At 33.6% G+C, this 25,516-nt stretch overlaps 1 protein-coding gene across 1 annotated transcript in view; it reads left to right on the top strand.

The window, feature by feature from the left end:
* LOC147073160 (NADP-dependent malic enzyme-like) overlaps positions 1 to 25,516 on the top strand; it is a 97,163-nt gene that overhangs the window by 16,616 nt on the left and 55,031 nt on the right. The window contains exon 2 of the mRNA XM_085945309.1: positions 10,729 to 11,008. Coding sequence (XP_085801435.1) covers positions 10,729 to 11,008 — 280 coding nt within the window. The remainder of the gene's footprint in view (positions 1 to 10,728; positions 11,009 to 25,516) is intronic.

Genomic DNA, 25,516 nt, shown 5'->3' with positions numbered 1-25,516 from the left:
GATGATCCCGATTTCTAAGATAGTTATCAGGGACACACAGATAAATACTACCAAGAATATCATAGTTCTCATATAAGTCGGAAAAAATACGTGGCCAAATATAGATATATTTTAGAGTTTAGACCACATATTAAAGTGTTTCCTTTGTGATATTAATTATTATAATTCATGTATTATGCAGCAAGCATAAAATAAACGAAATAAAGTGAAAAAGATCCTTGAATTGAAATATATGATCGATGTATAGTGAACCAAAATTTTAAAATATTTTTAACTTACCGGCTTCAATCAAGATTTTTTTTAATGTTAAGGAAATCTTTCACTCTTTCTGCCGGTTAGGTTTTTTAATTTCCTACTTCCTGTCTGGCATATTTTTGTTAACAGTTGACAACACTGTATCTGAACTAGTAAAGCTGTAACAGATAGTTAGTAAACACCTTGAATTAGCGTCTATCAAAATAAAACAACAAAAAAATCGTGTTACTCTCAATGCATAGAATGCAACATTATTATTTTAATTATCTAGTTGCATAATAACATGTTATCATTATATTGCACTTTTCCGATAATGTATATATTATGTAATGTCGATACATACCTACATATATGGGAAAAAATATATTAAACTACTTTACTAATAGAGGGAGTTAAAGGAACTTTTGTATAACAATTATTGATAGCGGTTTATAGCAGAGCGTTGGAGCGGAGCTCGGAGCAGGAGCACGGAGCACTGGAGCAATGGGATTTTACCCGGAGCACGAGCGGAGCCAGAGTACCGAAAATTTGTAGTGCTCCACTGCTCCGGATGTTTTTTATTATTATTAAATTTTCGTCATTAAATCCAATGAAAATAGTATATTTTGACACTTTGCAACACTGGAATTATTTGAAATACGGCAACACTACTGAATAATAAATAACATCACTTTTTTGTCAGAAGAGGCAAATAATGAGAGACGATTTGCTGCCGGTAATTTTGTTTAATGGAATTTATAATGAAAATGACGATTATTTTAAAACTACTTACTTATTTTTTTATTTTAACATTTATATACATATAACACTTATTAAAACTTTTTACCCGGAGCGGAGCAGACCCTGGAGCCGAGCCGGAGCAAGTATTAGGTCCCGGAGCGCAGCAACTCAAAAAAGGGTCTGCTCCAACGGTCTGGTTTATAGATTAAAAATATTATCTGCGTTGACACTGCAGTTTGAAGTCTTGCATTGGTAAATACTTATGCTTCAAATACATTATCATCACATTACGTGACGTGCTGTCACGTGTAGTCACAGTAGCTGCCGCTTCGGGGGAAGAGTTATGCTCCCACCCCGTAGCAGAACCATTAAAATAAATAAACATTGTCAGTTAGCAAAATCTGCCGAAATCGCCAGAACAACAATGAGGTCACCTTACGCGTATCGCGCTACATCCTGAACCGTTATAGGCAATGATCGTTTTTTTCTATTTTCGGCAGGCTTACACATTTTTGACTCACGTCAAAATCGCGTGTTCTTTGTTTTTAATGGATTTATCTGTGGATTTTCTATGAAATTATTATTTATGTCTGGTGTTTCCGCCTATTGTCTATGGTCTGCTGGTTGGGTTCTGTTCAAAATATTATCTATGGATGCAATATCGCAAGTAATTTTGTACGAACACGTAGAAACTGTTAAAATTAATTGAAATGACCGTGAATAATGAATAATAATTCTAAATACTTATGAAGGCACTTACCATAATTGAATTTATGGAGATGGTGGTCATTCAAAATATTTTGCGGAATGACAAAACCATAGACTTAATTGGTCGCCGTTTCAGTATGTGACAGCACGTGACGTGATCATAATGTAATCGCCACATTACTTACGTAGCAAGGACCGTCAGAGTGAAGTATATATACTTTTCTTTATTAGTATTTCTTTGTCTTAAATTAGTGTATAAACACGTGTGCATGCATCCACCGTGTTCTTTCGTCAAATGTCTTATTTGTATTAATTGTTGAATAATCGTGAATTTAGCTGTCCCGCACGGGATAATCTATTTTTCCTTGAAAAACAGGACGTCCTGCAAAAATCGGGACGTCCGGTAACGCTGGACGCAATGCACCTGTCAATCGCTCATTATGCCACTGTAGAATGATTCCAGTTATATATTGGAAGATTATTTTACATCACTGCCATCGTAAAACGCGAGTAGAGGTGATGCGAAGATCGTGATTCAATACACTAGGAAAATGAAAGTGGCTGGAGGCGACGGTGTCTGTTTGCCATTGATCTACATACATACCCATTAGATATTATGAATAAAATACATTAAAAAACACATATAAGATTGATTACTGCCATCAGATATCGTTCTTACAACTCGCACACGTAACAATGATTATATTATTCCATTTCATATATATAATATGTACTTACTACGCTTGAATGTCTATGTATATGTGTCGCTAAATTTCAAAATCAGCCAAGTCCATAATAGATGAATAGGAGAAAAACAGCTTTTTGTTTTCTCAAATACACAGTCACAAGGGTGAAAGTTTATATTATTTTGAGAAAAGAATATTTAAAATTAATATATTCCACATTTTGATAATGCAGAAACGTTAGAAAGCAATAGTACCTACAATAATACCTAAAGGTGGACTTTGCTGATTTTGAAATGTGGCGACACATAAACCAACTCCTGGCTGATTGTCAAATGTAGCGACTCATAAACCAACATCAGTGGGTTGTAAAATAGCTCCTGGCGTATTCCTAGGCGATGTCCTTACCAAATCTTAAGACCAGACGCACATGGAAAATCGAGCTCAAATGGGTTATGGTCATAAACCAACACCGGGAGCAATGTTCCAACTGTTTTCTATGTTTATGTTATTTATTGTCATTGATTTCAAAGGTAGTAGATACATATTTCCGATATATTTATAGTCAGCTCGAAATGGCCGGAGCGCACCGAAGCGCCGTTCCGGTTCATTAAATCCCTAAAATTATTGCTCCGTCTCGTGGGAAAATAATTTGACCATGCAAGCTAGATAAACCACAAAACAAGAATACCTACATAAAATATACATAAAAATAGATAACTATGTTATTATTTTCGTAAAATTATTGAGCGCTCCGGTTCGTAAAATTTTCCATTTCGAGCGCTGTTTATTGTATAGAAATATATAGAAAAGAAAGAAAGAAAGAAATATATAGAGTATAGAAATGTAAAATTACGGGGTAGGTAACATACATATAAGTATTATAAAATTATAGTAGCCATAGTTATAACGACATTGTTGGTGCTATTGGTTTCAAAATCGGCTACTTCCTCGTTAGTTACTTTTTTAATATGTCCATAATTCTGGTTCTAAATATTTTTTTAAATAAGTTCATCAACTATCAAACCCAACTCGTGATTTTTTTCGACCAATTTTATTTAACTACTCGTACAATTTATAACAATTTTCACATTTTTTAAAGTATCAATTTTATTTAAACATTTATTTTATCTAATTATTTACTAATATGTTTTCAAAAGTGCTCAAAGTTTTTTGTGATTATATTAAAACATGAGCAAATCGACTTTAAAGCCCAAAGCCTCGATTGGAATACGGTTGACAACACAACGAAAATGTCTAAAAAGTCAAATATTTTTCAACCCTTCAACCCTTTCGTGTACCTACCACCAGTAATACGTGCTCCACGGTTTGGGAAACACTCGATGTCGTATATTATGAATTCAAGATCACAGAACAGGTAATAAATAGAATTCCGATAGCTATGCAATATTCAATACACAACATTTTGATACAGGGTTTTGAATGTGTGACTGTCCTATGAAAATGAAACGCGCATTATGCACGTGCAATACACCAATATTAAATGAGCGTCAATGCATAAACCGAGAGCAGTTATCAGTATTCGAAGTATGACGTACCTATTCTTGACACGTGTTTAAGTTTATCCCGGGTTATTCCTTACTCGGGATCGGTTACTACTACTACCCGTTAGGTAATTCAGTTCATATTATTTTTAAGTTCCCTGTTCAAGATGTTCACAACATGACTATGGGGGAAAATAAAGAAACCGTATTAACAATAATATGTAGTATACAAAATAGAGTAATTAGAAGGATAAAATGGAATATCATAAAAAGTAAATGGATGTAAACTGAATTAGCTACGTAGACCTTTAAGAATTTATAAAACAACGTCTACCTTAACTTATCCTTACGCAAGTGGAATATATAAATATCCGAAGTGATGTATGAACATAGTTACTGCCATCCTAATTGGCATTACTAATGGCAGGTTACATCCTGTATCTTAGAAGAACAAACAAATGATACTCCTGTTTTCCAAGATACTTGCTAATACTATTAAGAATAGTGTATTCTCATTTACACCTCATATACGTCGAAATATATAATATTCTCGCATTAAGCGTACATAAGTGAAAGTCAGTAGGATAAAGCCACAAATCTTTTGAATCCTCTTCATCACAAGGCCGTACTTCAACTAATGCGAGGCCTAAACAATAGACACATTACTGCTTCAAACTAAAATTTAGTTAGATTGACCTCTTCAACTCAGTAGATCGCTTACGTCAGATCAGCGATACTCAACCTGCGGCCCTTCAAGCTTTTATGTTCGGCCCGAAACACATTTATTATCAGGAATTTCGGATATTTTGAGATTCGTTTCGACTTTGACGCAGATATAGTGACACCCGAAGAGGATTGTCATTATGGTCCACATCAAATCTGGTATAAGAGTGTTGCTATTGCACACGATTAATGTAAAAAACACGCATAATTTTTAAAATCTTAAAAATGTTTTGTTAAAAAGGGGGGATTTCATGATTTTTTTCGTCAAACCAGTAGTGATGCGGCCTGCGTTACTTTACAAATATATGTATTTAGCCCGAAGAAAAAAAAGGTTGAGTATCATTGCGTTAGATCAGTGGTTCCCAAAGTTGACTGGGCTCCGACCCATCTAACAAAAATTTCCAATCTTGGGACCCACCTCTTAGCTGTCTTAGAGAAAAGAGGGCATAAATATTGGTAATGCTCAGATCCCCTAGTGGCGAGTCGTGGAACTACTTAATGCTGTCTTATTTGTTCTAATTGAAATTAAAAAAATATTTTTAAGTGTTATCTACCAATATGAATGAAAGACTGTTGAAATAAGAAACACAACTTAAATAAAAAAAAATATTACTTAAATACCTACACCTGCAAGGTTTATAGGTTGCAAAGTTATTTCAATGGGAAGGATGTATTTGTTTCTTATTTTTCTTCATTACAGTTTTAGCATCAACTTCAACTTTAGTTACTTTTAATCGCAGTGAGTTTGATATATCCAATTTATTTCGGTATTTAGTTTTCATGTTACCCATAGCCGAAAATCCGACCTCACATAGATATGAGGTAGTAAAGAGGAGGAGGACTTTCATAGCTTCATCGAACAGGCAAGGATAATTATCAGCAACCGAGAGCCAGAATTTCGTTAACTGTTTACGATTGAAAATATTTTTCAGTGACGTATCTTCTGATATATCAATGAGTTCTTCACTTGCTTTTGTTGACATACTAGTTGGTAAGTCGTCTTGAAATGGGTTACAAATCCAACGCAACGAATCAAACTTTTTCATCTCTTCCCCAAAATAGTCGTCAAAGTTATTTATTTATTAACAGTGATAAATGACTGGAAATTTCAGACAGTACGTTCATCTTAGGCTGCACTTGGTTTTCAATAATAAAAGTTTCAAGTGTTTCAAGACAATCATACTTGCCATTCTCAATACAACTTTTCCACAACATAAGCTTTTTCATGAACGCTCGAATTTTCTCGTGAACTGCAAAAATATTTTTTTAAATTCATGTATACAGTGGCGAGGGCCCACTCAATATTCGCTCGCGACCCACTGGTGGGTCGCGACCCATAGTTTGGGAAACCATGCGTTAGATTGTTAGATAGTATCTAAGTTTCATCGATTGATCAACTAGAATAAAGTTTCATAATAATTAATAATATGTAAATGAAATTTAAAATAACCATAATTTGCATTAATACATTGATTTATAAAATTGACACGTATTGAATTTGTTTATTTAACGGAATATGTTTTTATTAATAATATTAAGATTAACTAGGTACTTAATTATTATACAACAAAATATAAAATATAGCATCACCTGATAACAGCGATAAGAAATTACTGCCAACTTACCGAATAGGTTATTAAAATGATTTTTCATCTTTTACTACGTCATATTGTGTCTAACATTGAAAGAGGTTAAAATGATGGCACAAATTCTGCAGTATTATAAAATCTAATAACTTGAAATGGGGAACAAGCCACACATGTATTATAATCTCAATATTTAGATTAGATTAGATCAAACGTTGGCTTGGACAACAAACTATAATACGCATTGTACCTTTGCCATTTTGCACAGGGCCGAATTTATTCTTGAATGGGCCGTGGGTTAATACTTATTTGAGATCCCGGAACCAAAACAAACGTAAATAAAAATTGTATATTATACTTATAACTACATAGGTACCTCTTTGCTTAACGGCCCACATGCTCAGCGTACGTCAAAATGGAGCTTTTATGCTATTTTCAAAGCATGATCCTGGACATTCCTTAAACGTTATAGTTAATCTATTTACATAATTTTAAAGCCTTATTACCTTTATATTTATTTCATAAACATTTGATGACTGCATGAATTATTTTTATAATATAAAATAGTATTCTTTTAAACCTCTCGCTCTAATGTTTTAGAATATAGTAATATTTCAGTACGTCAATGTGAAGTGGTGTTAAGATTTTTTATATTTATTAATTTTTAAAAGCATTTATAAAACCATTAGTAAAATTTATGTCGACATTATAATAGTGAAATATTTACAATAAAAAAATATATTGATAATCTCTGTGATCCCAAATTTGACAAGAATTAGGCATTTTATTATTCAAAAAATGGGCAAGATTTACACATTTAAAGATAATTTTAAAGATACTGTATAATCAGCTTTCAACTATTTCAACTATGCTTTGACCATTCAAATGTGATAAACATTTTACGAATAATGTTTGCTTTATAATAATTATTGACCTAAGAATAAGGTAGTATTTTTTTGAAATACGCCATTTCTATTGGCATTTCTCAGTGGCTAAGCTACAACGTACGGCCGTAGCCAAAAATTGACAAACGATAAATGCAGTAGGGGGTAAGATCATGGTAACGCGCGTGTTTGAACATGTACCGTTTAAAAAAAAATCGGTTAGGTGTATCTGAAAACATTAAAAAGAAAAATATTTTTTTATTTAAGCCAAAGATAAACTAACAATAATTGTAAAAAATGTTATAAATTGTTAATTTGTCAAAGGATCCTATCTTATTTTTACATAATATATTTTATGATCATATTTATTATAAAATTTTAGTTTTTTTAAGTTTATATGCTGTACCTAAGAGATTTTTGACTAATTCATAGTTTTGATATTTTTTATATTGAAGTATTTAAAAAAAACATCGATTTTTTTAAAAATATAAATGTGTATAACTTGAAATCCTTTTCATTTATATGAAATCTTATTTAGGTATGGTCCCAATATTGAATGATATGAATTAGTCAAAAATCTCTTAGGTACAGCATATAAAACTTAATAAATATAATAATTAATAATTCGTTAGCCATAAAAACATAGAATGTTTTGCCCACAAGCCGCGGGTTGTCTGTCATTGATGTACCCTAGTCTTTCCATTAACGCACTATATATTTTTATTATTTTTACAAGATAGTAACACCTCTTCATCGTCACTAAATTAATGACAGGTACCTTAATTATCTGTGTCATTAACCTGATCACAATAAATTTATTTATATAATTGCAATTTAATTATTTAGAAGCTTCAACAGATAAACAATATTTTTCTAGAACAGTACTTAGCCACATTCAAAATCATAGTCAACAATAGAAAAATAACGTAGATAATAATAAATTATTGCGGTTTTTATGAGGAAATAATCTTATCGTTCATTCCATGTTTTGTTTTTTGACCGACTTTTCATAAAACCTGTTTATTTTTTTATCTTAATTAATTTGATGTTACACTAATTACTTACCTAATGAAACATCAATAATTTACGATGAAAATATTCGAGAAAACCCTAATCTATACAAATTGAGAATAAATAATATTAAAATATGAAAGTCAAGCTTAAAATTGTTTACTAAACCAATTATTAAATTAACTCGAAGACAATTCTCATTGCAGTGTATTATTCTCCCAAAAGACGCATTGCATTAGTGTTACAAGCATAAAAATAAATAATTTATCAAATGATTAATTAATATACCTACATAATTCGAAAACACTAGAAATATACGTACCTAGGTACTTATTAGAAATAATCTTGGAAAAAATCCATCGAATTCCAGCTAATGTGATTTACCAATTTAACCACATGCACTCTACCTAATTACTACGAAATTAAGTAATAGTTGTTCAATTTAAGCGCTTTAAAAATTTCGCTAATATAGGCGACTGGTTTTTGTGGTTTTGAATCAATGTATCAATAGATTCTGTAAGTTATATAAAGAATGTTACATTCTAATATCCTTTGAACAATGTGTTTTTTTTATTGAATAATTAAACAATTAAAGCAATAAGTAATCACAACATGCCATTATTTTATTATGTTACAAGCAATGCTGCAAGCATAGTAAAAGCGAATCTCTGTGAAAATGTTGTACCATGAAGATACTCGCTAGGCAACCATAGTTCTTTAACAAGATTCGGACGATAGAGGATAAAGTGAATCTTTTCAGTTGGTAGGTATTATGGTAAGCGCCGAAAACATTCTAGAATCAACAACATTTGTTGTTGTAATAGAACGGTTTAAAAAAAATCCCTTTTACAGAAGAAAAAAAATACAAAAATCTTCTTGAATAATAAATGTTAATAATATGAACATAACCGTCCATTAAACATAGGTATCTACGATTGCCACCATTTCAATATTATAATACCCATATTATCTATGGCCATTTAATTGGGCAATGTGATTTCTTTTTTAGATTCATGGTATCATGATTATGTATTATGAAGTAAATGTTCTTTATTTAAAAAAAAAAAAAAAACTATTCATGGAACAATTTTGTTTTGACGTTTGGATTTTTTATCACTATTTAATTTAGTGAACATAATTACTAAGACATATAGATAGTTACTATTTATTGTATATACGTTCACTTAGAAGTGGGAAGTAATTTTTGATTCATAAATCAACAGAACGGTGCCAATATTCTGAGAAATATCACCTGTGTACATATCTCACTATTTGAACATGACAATTGAAAATAATAGATAAAAATATTCAATACAGGTTTTTGGTCAGCATGGATAATAATCAAAGGCAATTGTATGCACTTCATGGTGACTCCACAATATGTTTAATGTGTTTGTATTAGTACCTCGGTCATAGAATAATTGAATACGTGTATTAATTAAGGCGCTAAGTACCAAAAACATAAAAACTGACATTTGTATAGAAAAATGTTCCACATACCAACGCCAATAACTTCAACTATAGTCTAAGTGCCTCAAGCAAGTCAAAAAAATACAACAAAATAATTAAACCTGTCGACGTTGTAAGTCCGTTGGCGTGTTTTATTTATAATGGTAGTAGCACTGCAGTTCTCAACGGCATTCAATATAAAATAGCTGACGATGGAGTGTTGACACCTGCGAGTTCTTAATACCTAAAATTATAGAAGCTGCCGTGATTACTTCACACTGTAAAACTACATTTTTCAAAAGGTCTGCTTAATGAAATTTTACTGCAATGACTCGGTATTTTGTAACTACAGGCAACACTACTTTTTGGTACTTAGAGCCTTATTTAATACACGTATTCAATCAATATTTTATACGTTAGCGCATTTATAGACAGCGGTTAACTCTTATTTATAATCGCCATCTACGACCAGTTTTTAACCTTTTAATGTAATAGCTACATTTATGACACGTTGTTTATGATTTTTTTTAAATATTAATACATCTTATGTATTCTAATGAATTATTGCACATTGTGCTCACAAAAAAATGCGACCAAAACACTCGTGCAAGTCGTTTAATGGTTAACCCTAGTGCAGCCCTGGGAAATCAAATATACTGTACATGTTTGCATGATTTACATACTGTTTTTCCATGTTACGTGATTTTTCATCTAAATAATAATCGTTCACCATCCATTCATAACGAATTCAAATTTCTTCGCAAGATGAATGGTATAATTAATAGGTACTATCAATTGAGGGCACTGGATGGAATAAAACCTGGTTTGCAGAGATCCATTTAAATGGAAAAAATAGAAAACTTAATTCAATATTAGAATATAATATATAATAGATATGTATTTGACTGATGAAGTGAACATAAAATATTGTTAAATATGGTTTGCTACAATCAAATCTACAATGAATCTACAATGGAAAACTATTTCCAGCTAATTTAATCATTAGCCTGTGTTTCAGCTTCACTTTCATATATTAATGTATGCTCTACTTCACAGAAGAATGTAAATCTTTGGTTAATTCATGTATGTTCGTTGGAAGCCGAATGCCGAAAAGAAAACGGCCATTTCCCTTTAGCGCATTTCCCGCACGTGCACATTAATTACATTTCGAATTTTCACGATTCCCTTCGTTTGTATTCGGCAGGGACGGCTGTCAAAATGGTGGCGGCGCGCGCACGCGCTGTTGTGGTAACAACGCGAGCTGCCAGCCTCGGCCTCAGTCCAACGGCCAATTTCGGCCGATAAGCAGTGACTTCCATCCGACGTCCAACTATATAAACGGACTGCATTCGCCGACTGGGAACATTAACTCGTCACCCATGACTATGGACCGCGACAGGATCGGAGTGTGGGGATCGGGAGACAGCGGCAGCAATGCTACGAGGACGGGTTTGGACCATATCAAGGACCCCAGCCTCAACAAGGTGAGTGCTTCCGCTTTCTAGTTTTGTGTTTTTGACAGGTGACATTTGACCTTTGCGGCGAATTTGACGTTTGATGGTTCCATATTCAAATTTTCTTTTTCTTTGTGATGACAACACGCGGTGATGTTATCTGAATCTATGGTTTTCTTTTTTTATTTTAATTTATACGATAAAATCAATAATACTATCATTTTAATTAAAAAATATTTTAAACTACCTACCTACATCATATATTTATTATAAACGTAGGTACCTACATAATTATTAGAAACATAAACCTCTTATTTTTTTAAAATACAAAAAATTGATGTCTTTCTTAGGTAACCTATTTAAATGGTGAAAATAAAGTGTAGGAACCCCTTTTTTGAAAATATTATGAGAAATAAGACGTGTTTATCAAAATAAATCATCAACAGGTTGTTTGCATATTACATAGTATTGAAATAGGACCACTGCCTATTCAATGTCAATAAAATACATAAGCATGAATCATAGAGACTTTCACAGAAATGGTGTGATTTTGGCAAATTATTACATGCGAGAAAGTGTTATTTTGATAAAAAAAAAATTATCGATCACCGATGTATACCTATGTTTTAGAACAAAACAAAAATACCTAGTAGGTATTGTGTCATCTTCTGTCAATAAAAAAACGCGTTATACCTAATGTTTATTGTATTTATTTTGCCTACAATATCTATCTGCATAACTACTATCCATGGAAACTTTGTACCATATAAGTATGTACCTAGCATCCGACTCAAAGGTAACCTATTTGCATTGTTTTAATTGTTCGTTATTGTTTTATTATAGACACTTCACTCTGTGTGATGATTTATTGTCTATAAATAATAATTATAGGTAGGTAGGTACATGTCTGACCGCAATAGGGATACTTTGGATCTGAGTGTCTATTATTCCCATAGATAAAGATTTTCACCTTTCCAAATTTTCTTCGCGATGTCTTTGGTGATAGTTGAACTTGCATTTTAAATTTCTAATAATTATTGCATTAAAACTATTGTGTCATTTAAGCCTCAATTACATTGAGCTTCTTTACGAGCTGTTTATTGGCGTATTTAAAAGCGGGCGATTTAGCTACTGCGATTTGATGAATCCACACAAAACTTTCCATTCGCTGAGAAGCCACAAGCCAGCGACTATTTTGACGGAACGTAGTTCGTTTTTTTACCGAGAGGTTGGTACTGCGCTCTACTGAGCAGACGCAGTAGGCCCACACGCCGGCGTGTAGCGTGTAAAGTTGACCGGCTTTCAACTTTTCTCGGTGGAGTGTTTACATCCTGCTTATCAGCTTATTCGATGATTACACTGGGCGACTTTACAGACAGATTGTAAATTCGCCAATAAACAGCTTATAAAGAAGCTCAATGTAATTGAGGTTTTAAATATTTTTTGTCGTATTCATTTATTCACAGTAACTATCTCACAGCATCCTTGTTTTCATTGGAAAACATAATACATAATATAATATATTGGTAGGTGGGTAGGTACATGACTAGATTGTAATACTTTATCAACAATGTAGGATATTTTTCAATATTTTATAATCGTTTTTAGTTAAAATGTGGAAAATATTGATTTTTTAACATAGTCTTGGATTTATCAGAAAATGACAGGAAGCTTGTTCATTACTATTTTCCATTGGTTCTGTCCGATGTGAAACTGATCTAATAAGATGTCTAGTCTAGTCAGATTTTGTTTTTCCTACGACAAAAAAAATGATGTAATGCTAGAAACAAATATAACTTCATGTGAGCTCATGTCCTATATAAACAATTCGAACAAATCGCTAAAATCAAAGATATGTGACATCACGTGACTCAAAAATGTGTAATTTTGATGAAAATAAAAAAGCTTTGTATCGCGTGTGACGATAGTGGTGTGGCGTGATGCGCGTGAGGTGACCTTAGTGTAACTCTGATACAATTTGGTAGACTTTTCTTCCAATTGACATAACATCTAACCTGACATGACTCAAATTGTGGGATGGGAGCATCTGATGACAGATCCTGTCTGATAATATTTTAAATACCAAGTTAAACAACATTGCATACTTTTTTCCCATAGCGTGAGCTTCTACCGCCAGGTCACGTAATGTGTTTCTAGCGTTAAAGATTGTTGGTATCAACTTAGTAGACTTTTAGTAGCTACATTTTCATTTTGTATATCTCTGCGAAAATAACACACTTCCAACAATATTAGGCGAGGCGCGAATAGGGAAGCGCTTGCTTAGAAATCGGATAAATTCTGTATCGATAATTTGCAATAATATAAGGTGGGACGCAGGCAGAGAAGTGCGTGCCTAGAAATCGAAAAAATAATAATAACTATCAATATTTGTATTGTGTTTTGTGACGAAGCCGTGGGCGATCTTTGGTATTGTCTAAGTGCATTATAGTCATTTCCATCCTATGGAATTATTGTTGGTTACTGTCATCGACTATACATCGGGGTTGTGACGTAGGCAGTGATGTCTCTAGATAAAATGCCGCCTCTAGGCACCGCCAGAATGCCGCCTCATTTTTTATACAGTATTTTTATCATTCTTTCACGAGTCCAATATCTAAGAATAGTGTTCTATGGATACATTACTAACAAAATATCAGATTAATTATTCGCGAATCTGTACGTGTCGTTTCTGGTCACCAAGGACGTCGAAAGGCAACGGAAGTAAACTAGATATCGCGAACCCGACAAAACCAGTGAGCTGAATTGGATTGAATTTTCGTTATTACTAAGTTTAGGTACTTATAAATTTCTATACATTCCAAATGACTCTCCTCGATTTGCCGCCCTTCGAGTAACTGCCGCCCCCAAGCGACGCTCAATCTGTCTACCCCCACGGGACGTCACTGGACGTAGGCTTAAAGTTTCAACTGGGAAATATTAGGTATATTGTTAATTAATTTAAAAAAAAAAAAACGTTCAGCTCTATTAATCATTCTTCATTAACGAGTGTGAACGATTTTGTTATTGAAACATCATCGAGATTAATTAGTATTGGCACTTAAACTGTTCTACTTACAACACGGCAAGTATAACACTCCTTAAATTAGCCCCATTAGTATATTATCAACACTTGATGACCGTCAGATAATAATTTATTTATTTGTAAAATTACTACGAGGCTTAGCAATAGCGAAGCCTACCTGTTGGAGAGATTAATTTAACGATTCGTAACCGAAAAGAACGATGCCGCTTGAAGGGCCGAACATTGGGTCTTTGACGCTCCTATTAAATCCGTGTTCGGAAACTTGTACGTATACAGTTCGCCGTCTCACACTTGTCTCACAATATTATATGGCCGTATATTAAAGACCGTCAAACCTCTTTGGGTCGTATAGTACTGACATAAAATTCATGTCTAAATAAAACACGGTTCTTGTCGGTTTACACTTTACGGGAAGCCAGCAGCAAACAAATTTTGAAAATAGCCGATATACTGGATTATTTGTTAGGTTAGGTTAGTTTTTCATTCTTGAATTCATGAATTTTGCCAAAATCAGCTATGAAAATTGAATTAATATTCATATTGAATCTAATAAAATTGGAGACCGTGTAGTATACGATCATCTCTTTCCGATAAGAAAGCTCACGGCGAACTGTGCCACGGTGAAGTGTTTTACGTACAATTTACATGTAACCGAGTAAAATAAATAGTAAATGATAATTTGGCGCCCTCTCCAATGGAGTATTGCGCGCGACCGTTTACAACGGAGAAGCAGTGGGCACCCAGGAGATGTGATTGGATTGGAATTGACAGTTTTATAAATTTGGAGTGTAATGCTACTACTAGGGTCCTCGTAACGTCAGAGTACATACGAAAGATGTAATTTAATACATGTTACGGATACACGTTTGTTAAACAAATTCATATTATTTTTAAGCTATCTACTACCTACCAGTTTCCTACTAGTTGTTCACAACTTCTTCTGAATGTGAGAGAAAGATTTTTTAATTGTTCTTAGTTTTAAGGTATTGTGCAAGCGGCTGACATCCATTTCTCCTAAAAAAAACAAATAAAATCTGTTAATACAAACCCTCACTCTGTGGAGGTCCATTTATGATCCTATTAGGATCGGACATGGTCGGAGAGAGAGATAGGTACCTATACTAAACTTAACTGGACATCCTTTTTATTTATGTCGAATCGATTTTTGTTATGGTCGGTCGTTGGTGTCGTGGAAAACACTGGAAGACATCATTTTAGATATTTTAATATATTATTGTTACCATGGACCTCACATCTTGAAGCGCCCCCCTATCCATCGCTAGGATTAAAGGCAGTGGGACTTTTTACAGACTCGTTTTCTAAATGTTGTTTCAGGTAAAGATAATGGTATTAGATGTATTGAATAAATCCATTTGAATTATGGAGTTCTCGAATATCGACAGACAGTAATCAAAATTGCATCACACAACTAAACATTTTAAAATGTTAAAACCCTATAAATAAAATAGCGTCGCAGGCGATTTTTTCCCCAGTAGGGAAAATTTGTGATGTGTGTTCATCTCACTTATCAGGTCGACCTGCCACGCCGGCCCTCTCAGAGCCCAGGCCCCCAGGCTAGATTCCTGGTAGCCAGTTAGTAGTTGTTACTAGGTATGTAGTATTATTCGATGAACTTTTTTCTCATCGTTGCAACTTTTATTCACCAAATTATGACTGTAGTTCCGTTATACTTACAGTAACCATTTGACAGTCTATTATTTGAGCATAGTGTCCTTTAGATTTTATTTTATTTTGAAAAAACGGCACCCTAATGTGATTGTTGATTTTGTGAGCATCTTTGAGGTGAGCGAAAAACCTTTTTAGATGGGAAAACAATGTGAATGGAAAAATGTGGGAGAAGTATTAAAAACGTTGCATCAGAATTTTAGTGTTGAGTGGAAATGATGTTTGCACCGACGAAAAGATTGATTCTAGACAGATCTTTTAGAGGAAAATTCACAATTTTATTGTTTGGCATCTCAGGCTTCAGCCTTCGACTTTGCCTTCGACAATGTCTCGTAATTCCCGGTGGCCATGTTGATATATTATATTATAGTCAAATAATCGAATATATTTTATGATGTAAATACAAACAATGTACGCCTGCGATTGACGAGAGGAGATCTTATTTGCTTATTAAACCGCGGGTCTCAGGTTGGATTCTCGAGACTGTCGAATTCATAATTCTATACCTTAGAGCTGAATGTCTGGAAGTCACATATATTCTTGCAGGGGAGCAGTTTTATCATAGTTAATCTAATCTAGTTCAAATACTCACTCGCGTTCGGACTAAAACTCCGTATGTTGGACTTCCGCACTTTTGCAATTAATATTTTTGCTATAGCTTAAAGGAAAAATGACTTAAATTGGACATCCACTCTTTCAGCTCTAAAGTATAATAATTGGACTCCCAAATTTTCAGCATTAAGATAACGTGAATACACATTTAAATCTAGATACTTAACTCAAAAATGATAAAAATGTTACCTCCGCACTTTCAGCACTAAGGGACAAATAATTGTTTTCAATGTGTTTTTAAACCTAGAGTTTGGACCTGATACGTTGAGCAAGTGGCTAACGTACCTATATTTCTTTTTTTTAATCTCTTCTTCAGACGGCAAGATCCATATCGAACGGAAAAAATGTAAACACAAAACCCACTTTGTTTTGATACTTGGAATGAGATAAAATAAAACTAATATTGATTTAATTGGATATTGCTTTTCGCCGCTTGAGTCGGGTAAATCGATAAATATTAATTATTTTCCTCGTACACTTTACACGTATACCTACCTAACTAAGTGTTGCCAAAATCGTGTTATTAAAGTATACATAGGTGAGACTTAACACCTTGCTGATTACAAAAATAACATTATTGAATCACAAACACAAGCGAAGTCAAGCGCAATTTCGCCTGCCGCAATTTTTAAACTGCTGAGTTCTATTTATACGATGGCAACAAATGAATGAGTAGGATGATAAATGATACACTTATGAACAGTCTATTACACTTTGTAAACGTCCAAAGATTATTTTTGAGAGTATTCAAGAGTTTCAACCCAAACCTCCATCTTTTATAAACATGTAGCATTTGGAAAATAGTTAATAGGTAGGTACTGTCGACTTACGCTGACGCTATACCTAGATCTATCCCGAGCTCTCTCTCTCTCTCTCCAATTGGTCACACTCAGCCTCTCTGCGTCCCTCTTGACGTTATCTGCCCCATTTCATGCGCATTAATTATGTAAAAGAAATTGATTGAATTTGAAAATTAACCCGTCTAGAATTTAATACAATTTTAGATTCACTCAAACACTCAACATCATAAAATAATTATTAAATGAGCAGATTTTGTCAAGATGCTCTTTCGTTTGTACAGCATAATGCATCGTCAAAATAGGTGGACATCCTTAAATGCACACATGCAGAGTATGCGGCCCCGCGAAGCTATTCTATACACAAGGCGGTTATCGACGGTAGTTATCATATTTATATATTAAGACGGTTAATTGTTACAATAAGTTAACCGTCTAAACTGTCAAAAAGTGCTAAGTATGTTTTAACAGCCCCTCTCTTGGCTGTGTTAATTTTTAGAGCGAGATAGACAGTTTTGACAGTTTAGAGACGGCTAACTTATTGTAACAATTATAATACATAAATATAATAAAGTGATAATATTTATCACTTTAGCCGTCGATAGCCGCGTTGTGTATAGATTAGAGCCACTGAGGTTGTATCTGATACAACAGGTTCAATCGAGGTTCAACAGGAGTCTATAATAAAATTATAATCCGAACGTTTTGATTACTAAATTAATATGTATAACCAACTTACCTGCACTAATAAAATATAATATACAAGCTACCAAAATGTGTACCTGCATTGCGTAACTCCGCGCTATAATCATTTACTGATTTATAGCCTAGTAAATTGTTAATTTGTAATAATTACTATTTTAAGGTAGGTATACAATTTACCATTAAAAAATCAATTACCCAGCACTAGTTTCATAGCCAATATTTCGCCACTTCAGTCATAGATAATATTCAAAACGAATTTGCGAGCGTAGGCTTTAATGAATTAAATATTATTTTATATTATAATAAAGAGAGTTATGCCGTGTCTAAATGACTAATGTTACATATGTAATTATTATTTTTGTACGAGTCATTTTAAATTATCCTAAAATTTGACTCAGTCTATAATTTAAGATTAATTTAAATGCATAGAAAAACCTACTACATATATAATTAAGTTGTATGTACATATTCATTAATTGAGTTGGTTTATTTTGTATTAAATAATGTTACAATATAATATTATCATGTATAACATAAATACTTGAGCGCATAAAAAAACGATACCATTCGCTTTCCGTATTGAGCGTGGGCTTTGAGATATTCTACTTTTTGACGTTTGATAGTGAAATGTGAAATGGTACTTCAATAATAATTTTGTTATGGTGTGGTTTCAATGATACCTACATACATACATACTCGTATTCAATATTGAATAATAAACAAAGTCATTATTCACAATTAGAGAGTGTCAATAATAAAATTTGGCTTGCGTCGGACGTCAGTTACGATTAAGTTAGTAATTTCATTTACCTTGACGGAATTTGTAGTAGGTAACTCAGATAAACGTAGTTGTTGGTAATAATTCGCACGAATCATAATATATGCTACTTAGAGCACTCACCCGGAAAATGAATGATGTTATTTCGATTATCAGTCGGTCTAACTTTTTTTCTGGAATCTGTTGTAATGTATAGTTCTGAGGTTGTAAAAAAAATAACGATTACAGGAAGCCAGGCGGGATCCGCGCTAATTTTCATAGCCGATTTTGGCAAAATTCATGAATTCAAGAATGAAAACCAAATCTAACCGAACAAATAATCCAGCATATCGGCTATTTTAAAAATTTGTTTGCCGCTGGCTTCCTGTAAACAGTGCAAACCGACAAGAATAAAAAAAAAAACTAGCATTCTCAAATCTTGTTTAGATTCAGTATTGAATAAAAATAAATAATTACAGTATATTATTATACTAACTTATTGTATTACAGCAGCGGTTGTCTAAATTTTTCGTTCTGCAGCGCCGTTCGTGTATTATAAAGATTTTTTCGCGGCGTCCTAAAATACCTACAGTCACATGGATAATATGTGGGCATGTCATTCACATCGCGGTTTCTCAAACATTTAACAATAAATTGATGCTTCTGTGACTTTGTACTATGTTCTACTTACATTGACACAGTGCCTGGTATATTTATCATTATAATATCAAGTATTTTTAGAAAGAACAATGTATTGTTCTCCGTTTTGTTTAGTATAACTTAATAGAATACACGACGAAGTATTAATTATTTATATCTAGTGATGTTTCACATTTCCATACTTATTATAATATGGAATGGCTAATTAGTATTTCCTTGTTGATTGAATATGTAATTGTTATCACATTAATAAATAACGAATAGTTTATATTAATTTACATAGGCATTGATGCATATTATAACCATTACATTATTATATTATTATATTACTATAAACATTATATTACCATATTAATATCAGATTGTATACAATACACTAATCAATAAATCAAACAATAAAAGAGTGTTTCGACAGCTTCTCACGACGTACCTAGTTACATGTCCCTTAAGTCTTCCTAAGTAGGTACGTTAGATTAGTGATTGTTATCGAGAAATCTCGTCTCGAAAATTTGCACAGAAAAGGTGCATCTCGAATCTCGAGTAATATTTTTTTTTATAAAATTTCAAGAATTCATTACTCACATTATTACAAGACAAAATAACGAAAAAAGAAGCTGCCTACGCCTTGGCATAAGAAAAGCTAAAAAATCCTTGACTTTGAACTTGAAAAAAAATATTTGGTAAAAAAAACCTAAAAATGGTCACAAATTCGATAACCGATTCGGTCGGGATGATTTTAAAAAAGAAACAAGGATATATCTCGAGATTCTTGAGAAATCAATAAATCGATGTCGAATTCTCGAATCTGGAAATCACAAGCTCTTCGACCTACGTACTACATTGCACCTTTGGTAGATAATGAAGGGAATGGTTTGCGAAGAAATTATCTCTGAGAAGTTATTAAATTGTACTAAAATATTGCAAGGATTTGATGAATAAATAATACAATAGGTAATCATTTACGTAATATATATATACGTATACGTTGGTATACGTAAAATATACATATACGTAGGTATACGTTTTAACGCGTGATATCTTCCCAATGGAAAATGTGAATATAAGTTTACTCCATTTGGGGTAATTTAACCCACATTTTGTTAAAGTTAGATAGATGTATAAATTGTAATACTAAATTGTGCGTTCGTAATTTTATATACCTATTTATTGGCATTGAACATTGATTTGGTGAAGTGTTGTGATTGTCAGTAAAGCTGTACATAATGAATTCTTTTACTATCGGTATTTTTACCACTCACTTTTGATTGGCAACACATGCGTTATGCACGGCGCGGAAGTGCAAATAATAGCGTACTACACCGCGTTGCACTTGCCGCATTAGCATTATGCAATAAACAAGGTCATTGATGTCCCGCCATTTAGTCAGTCAGCTGTTAATAATGTTATTATCGTAACACTTTGCCAAGTTGCGACAAGTGTCAGTGGGGAACAGCTGATCGACTCGCGGGCGGCCATTTTTGCGCATGCGCATTCGATGTTTGGCCTATTGATTGCTGCGATATTTGAATAGCATCCCGTTACTTAAATTAAATAAATATGGCACATTGGCATATTTAATCGTCTTTTTCTTAACACATCGATGGTGACAAGCTTGTAGGCGATCATTATAATAATATACGTGTCTTATTAAATTTATTCTTCTTTTTTTCATTGACCATGTCCGCTCCTCAGTTTGAGCCTATAGACACAACGCGGTGACTCCAAGACTCATGATCATTCAGCATGCGTAGCTCCTCCGTATATACCTTGTGGTCTAGTTGGTTTGAAAAACGGCCAGGCCAAGTTGATATAAGATATTATATATACATTTTCAAAAATCCGTCTACAGACACTTGCTGTACCTAGGTATCTGCATTTATAATACGTAGTAAGTCTTGGTCACGAGGCTGCAGAAGAGCGGTTCCAACAGGTAATTAAATATAGCTACGGAGAACGGTGTTTATTGTCGAAAAATACTAGTACAGCGTGATGATACAGTTTACAGTCGAATTGAAATCAATTAGTTATTGACAGGTCGAGAGGTAAATTCTGAGTAAAGAGAAAGTAATGATTGTTCGCCGTTCTCGACGCACGGTCTGGAACTTACGGCCTGCCTTTCCGGAATTCGGTCAGCCTCGCTGTCGCACAGTTTTTACAGATAATTTGTACATAGGTACAGTAGTTAATTCCGCACATTTGAAAATATAGGTATCAGGAAGTCCCTATATATGTATATATTTAATTTGTACATAAATCATTAATCAACTTTGTCAGTGTTGTTAATTTTTTAAATCTTTATAACTCTAATTAAATTGTAATATAATGGATATAGTAAGTCATGTAAGTATCATCATCATCAGCCGGGGTCGGTCCACTGCTGGTCGAAGCTGTCTACCTCCTTCCACTTTTCGCTGCCATGTACACCCACCGAGCCGCCTCACGAGTTCGTCAATCCCGCTGGTTTTATTGCGTCCTTGTGGTCGTTTAGTGCACCTTGGATACTGCTGTGTGTATATTAAAAAATACTCATAAACTTAAGTTATGTTTTGTAAATTAGATAAGTAGGTTTAATGCGTCACCGTGATAAAGGTGTTTTGTTTGTGTGGTAGGCTTATCTTATCGAAATCATCAAATGAAAATATTTATGTGGTCTAGTTCAACGTACTCATTTAGAAATTTCGTAAATTTTAGTGGTATTTTAGTAACGATATTTATTTTCGTACAAGCAAGTTACAGGTTATAGGTTTCCTTATATCAGTTACAGGGAGTTACATAAGAAGTTGATACCACTTTCTGTTTGTATTCATTATTCTCAAGAAAACTCTGAATCTAGGAAGGAATTAATTAATATATTTAAAGTTTAATTCCAGTATGGTATGCATACGCGAGTCAAGAGTTTGAATTGGTATATACAGTAGCGTGCCGTGGCGCAGGCAGATCATGCGTTGCTTAGGGGCAACATATTGTAAAGGGCGGCGAATTGAGGAACGAATACAAATATTACAACTTTTGACAGTAATGGCGGTTTTCCATGAAGCAGGTGATGCAGTCGTTTCATTAGAAATTATGGACATCTTAGAATAATAATTGAAACATATTGTAATAGGTCTTGTCGCACAGGCAACATTTTCATAACGGTGTTTCCAAACTTGACAGCGCCACTGACATCCACGTAGTTATAATCAGCGCTGTCTAATAGTAGGTTTCTTAGAAATGCTCAGTAGAGTTGCCACTTCATAACTTTGCACTCCGGTTCTAGGATGAAAATGGGGTAGATATACTTATTCTAAAAATATTTTTTTACGCAATATTTTATCTATTTATTTATTACTACATACATATTATATTAATGTAAGTGAATATCATTTGATCTAATTTTACGAAAGGAGGCGTATCAGGGGCCTTATGCCGGGTCTACACTGGCAACATGTCGCCGGAAACCTGGTTAAATTTTACGATAAGTATGATAATTATCGTAAAATTTAACGAGGTTGCCGGCGACATGTTGCCAGTGTGGACCCGGCATTATGTTATAACTTGCGAGTTGTAGTCGCCCGGTCGATATGACGTCATATAACATCATTGTGACGTACTACCGGAGTGATAATAGCATTCGAGAAAATAACGCTACTAAAATAGTGGCGTTATCCATTGTCCCCATACACAAATAGGTGTTTCAGCATCCGTGTGCGTTGGACGGCTTGCCTCGAGCGTGTATTGGCTGACGTCACAATTACGTCATGTCGTCGGGTACTTCATATCACTAGTTAGAACATAGGGCTGCAAGGTTGTAAAAAGTGCAAAGTTATATAGCGTATACCTAGTCTATATTGTGTGCTCTATCAACTTTTTTTGTGTACGTAATTGTCAAAATTTAAGATAACCGTAAATTAATAATACAATAGGTAACTAACGAATTTACAGACAATGTAAGAATTAAATTGAAAGAAAAAAGAAAACTTCACTGAGTATGTAACTAGTATTAATATCATTGATTGGGTTATTGAGATAAGTTGACAACATTTCTGTCCACATGTAAATTGTACGTAAAATATTTCACCGTGTCACAGTTCGCCGTGAGCTTTCTATCGGAAAGAGATGACCGTATGCTATACGGCCTCCAATTTTATTAGATTCAATATGAACATCAATTCAATTTTCATAGCTGATTTTGGCAAAATTTATGAATTCAAGAATAAAAACCTAACCTAACCTAACCTAACCTAACAAATAACCCAGTATATCGGCTATTTTGGAATTTGTTTGCTGCTGACTTCATGCAAGTGTAAAGTGTAATCCGACATGAATTTTATGTCGTACTGTACGACTCAAAGAGGATAATTTCCGATAAATATTTTACGGTGAAGTGTGATACGGCGAACTGCATACGTACAAGTTTCCGGACAGCAATAGCTTTTCTTTTATTTCGAGATTTAATTAGCGAATCTAGCAACCAGCTGTTGGACCCATCGACCCGTCCGACCTGGTTGCTACTAAGGCCAATTATCTTGCTTCTAAAAAATTTGCGGCGTCTTACTGCGGGCGTGAAGATCTCTTCACATAATTTTTTGCTGTCCGTATAATTAGCTTCGTTCTTTTGATTTAATAAACAACGTAACTTCATTTTCTTTTTAGTAATTTCCATGTGATTTTTCTCTCCCCGGCACTTTGCATTAGAGCAGCGGTTTCCAACCTGGGAGGCGCGCCTCCCAGGGGAGGCGCGATCTATTGCCAGGGGAGGCGCCAAAATTTTTTAATAAATTAATTTTTATACCATAATATCTACAAATAAAATATTTGGAGCGGAGAAATTTAAAAATGGCGCTTTTGCAAACGCTCTGTTTCGGTAATGCACAAAACGACCGCTGGTTGCATGAAAACAATAACCTCAAATTTAAATGTCACTCGTAGCTAAAGTGTCAACTGAAGCGTGTAGGCAGGGTGTGATATTGTTTTTTTAAATTGTTTTTGACGTGATTTCTTTAATATAATATAACAATAATACATGTCTTCACTTTTAAATGATTTCTACTCCAGATATATTGAAGCAAACAAAAATCTATTTTCTGAGTTCTTGGTTAGTTTGCTAATGCATTTTTCATATTATTTTATTAATAGTAAAAAAGTCGCCTGCGGCGCTGCTTTGTTTCAGGGCTATTAAATATTTTAAATATATGGGTGAAAGATCCTGGCCTGTGGGCCCTATTCAGTATGTGGAGCCCATGATAGAATCCATTAATTTTTGTCAATGAACGATGATGAATTTGGTTGACTTCTATTAAAATTGATTGTGGTAATAAACAAGCTCATTCGTCGCATGAAAAAAAAATTAATTAAAAAATGAATTTAATATAAGTAAGTAGTAAAAACTTGTGTGTTAAAAAAGTGTCTGTATTATTTAATGAAATAAAGGGGGGGAGGCGCCAAGATTAGATTTTTTTTAAAGGGAGGCGTAGTAACATAAAGGTTGGAGACCACTGCATTAGAGTAAACTCAGTAAACTCAATCAGAGCTCACTCTGAGCGTAGCAACCTAAGTCTTGGGCATTTTCTCCCAGGACACACCCAGTCCAATTGATTCAGATGTTTCACATCACCAATTGAAGGGTCCCGTGATACTCTCGATTAAGACCGAAGGTGGTGCGGGGCGGGTTTGGTGGAGGGCCTATAACTTTAATGTACCTACTGCCGATTTTACGTATTGTCAACAGGAAACTGACCAATCCTTTATAGCCTTTCGTCAACATATTGTATACATTTCAATTAGTAGGTAATAAACTGTAATATTATGGTTAGTCGAATGATATCTTATCTTACGTTATCATCACAGATTGCTAAGTGTACGTTATGTGCAAACATTTACGTTAATTTTCTGATTACCATTTCGCAAAGATCGATAGCTGACTAATTAAAATTATAAACATCGAAGCGATGTAAATGATATAAATTCAACTATGTAACGTCGAATATAAATGTTTATACATTATAAATCATATTATAATGTAGTTATGTTTAATTTATAATGTTATAAATATTATAATATTGCATGAACACTCAATATAATATGTTTGAAAACAAGACACGTCTTTTTTACTAACATTACGTTTTATAATTTTATATTAATAACTTCACTCGGGATGTGTAATATATTTAATAGATAGATAATATGTATGATAATTAATAATGTATTTCTCACTGAATCTAATTATGTATTTGCAGCGACGTCCCTAGGCAGCGTCAAAATGCCACCCCATTATACAGTATTTTTATTATCCTTTC

The sequence above is a fragment of the Rhyacophila brunnea genome, unplaced genomic scaffold (assembly GCF_057557595.1).
Source record: "Rhyacophila brunnea isolate RB1 unplaced genomic scaffold, BYU_Rbru_1.0 scaffold_18, whole genome shotgun sequence".
Lineage (NCBI taxonomy): Eukaryota > Metazoa > Arthropoda > Insecta > Trichoptera > Rhyacophilidae > Rhyacophila > Rhyacophila brunnea.
Note: the sequence above shows the minus strand (reverse complement) of the source record. Positions and strands in the feature narration are given on the sequence as shown.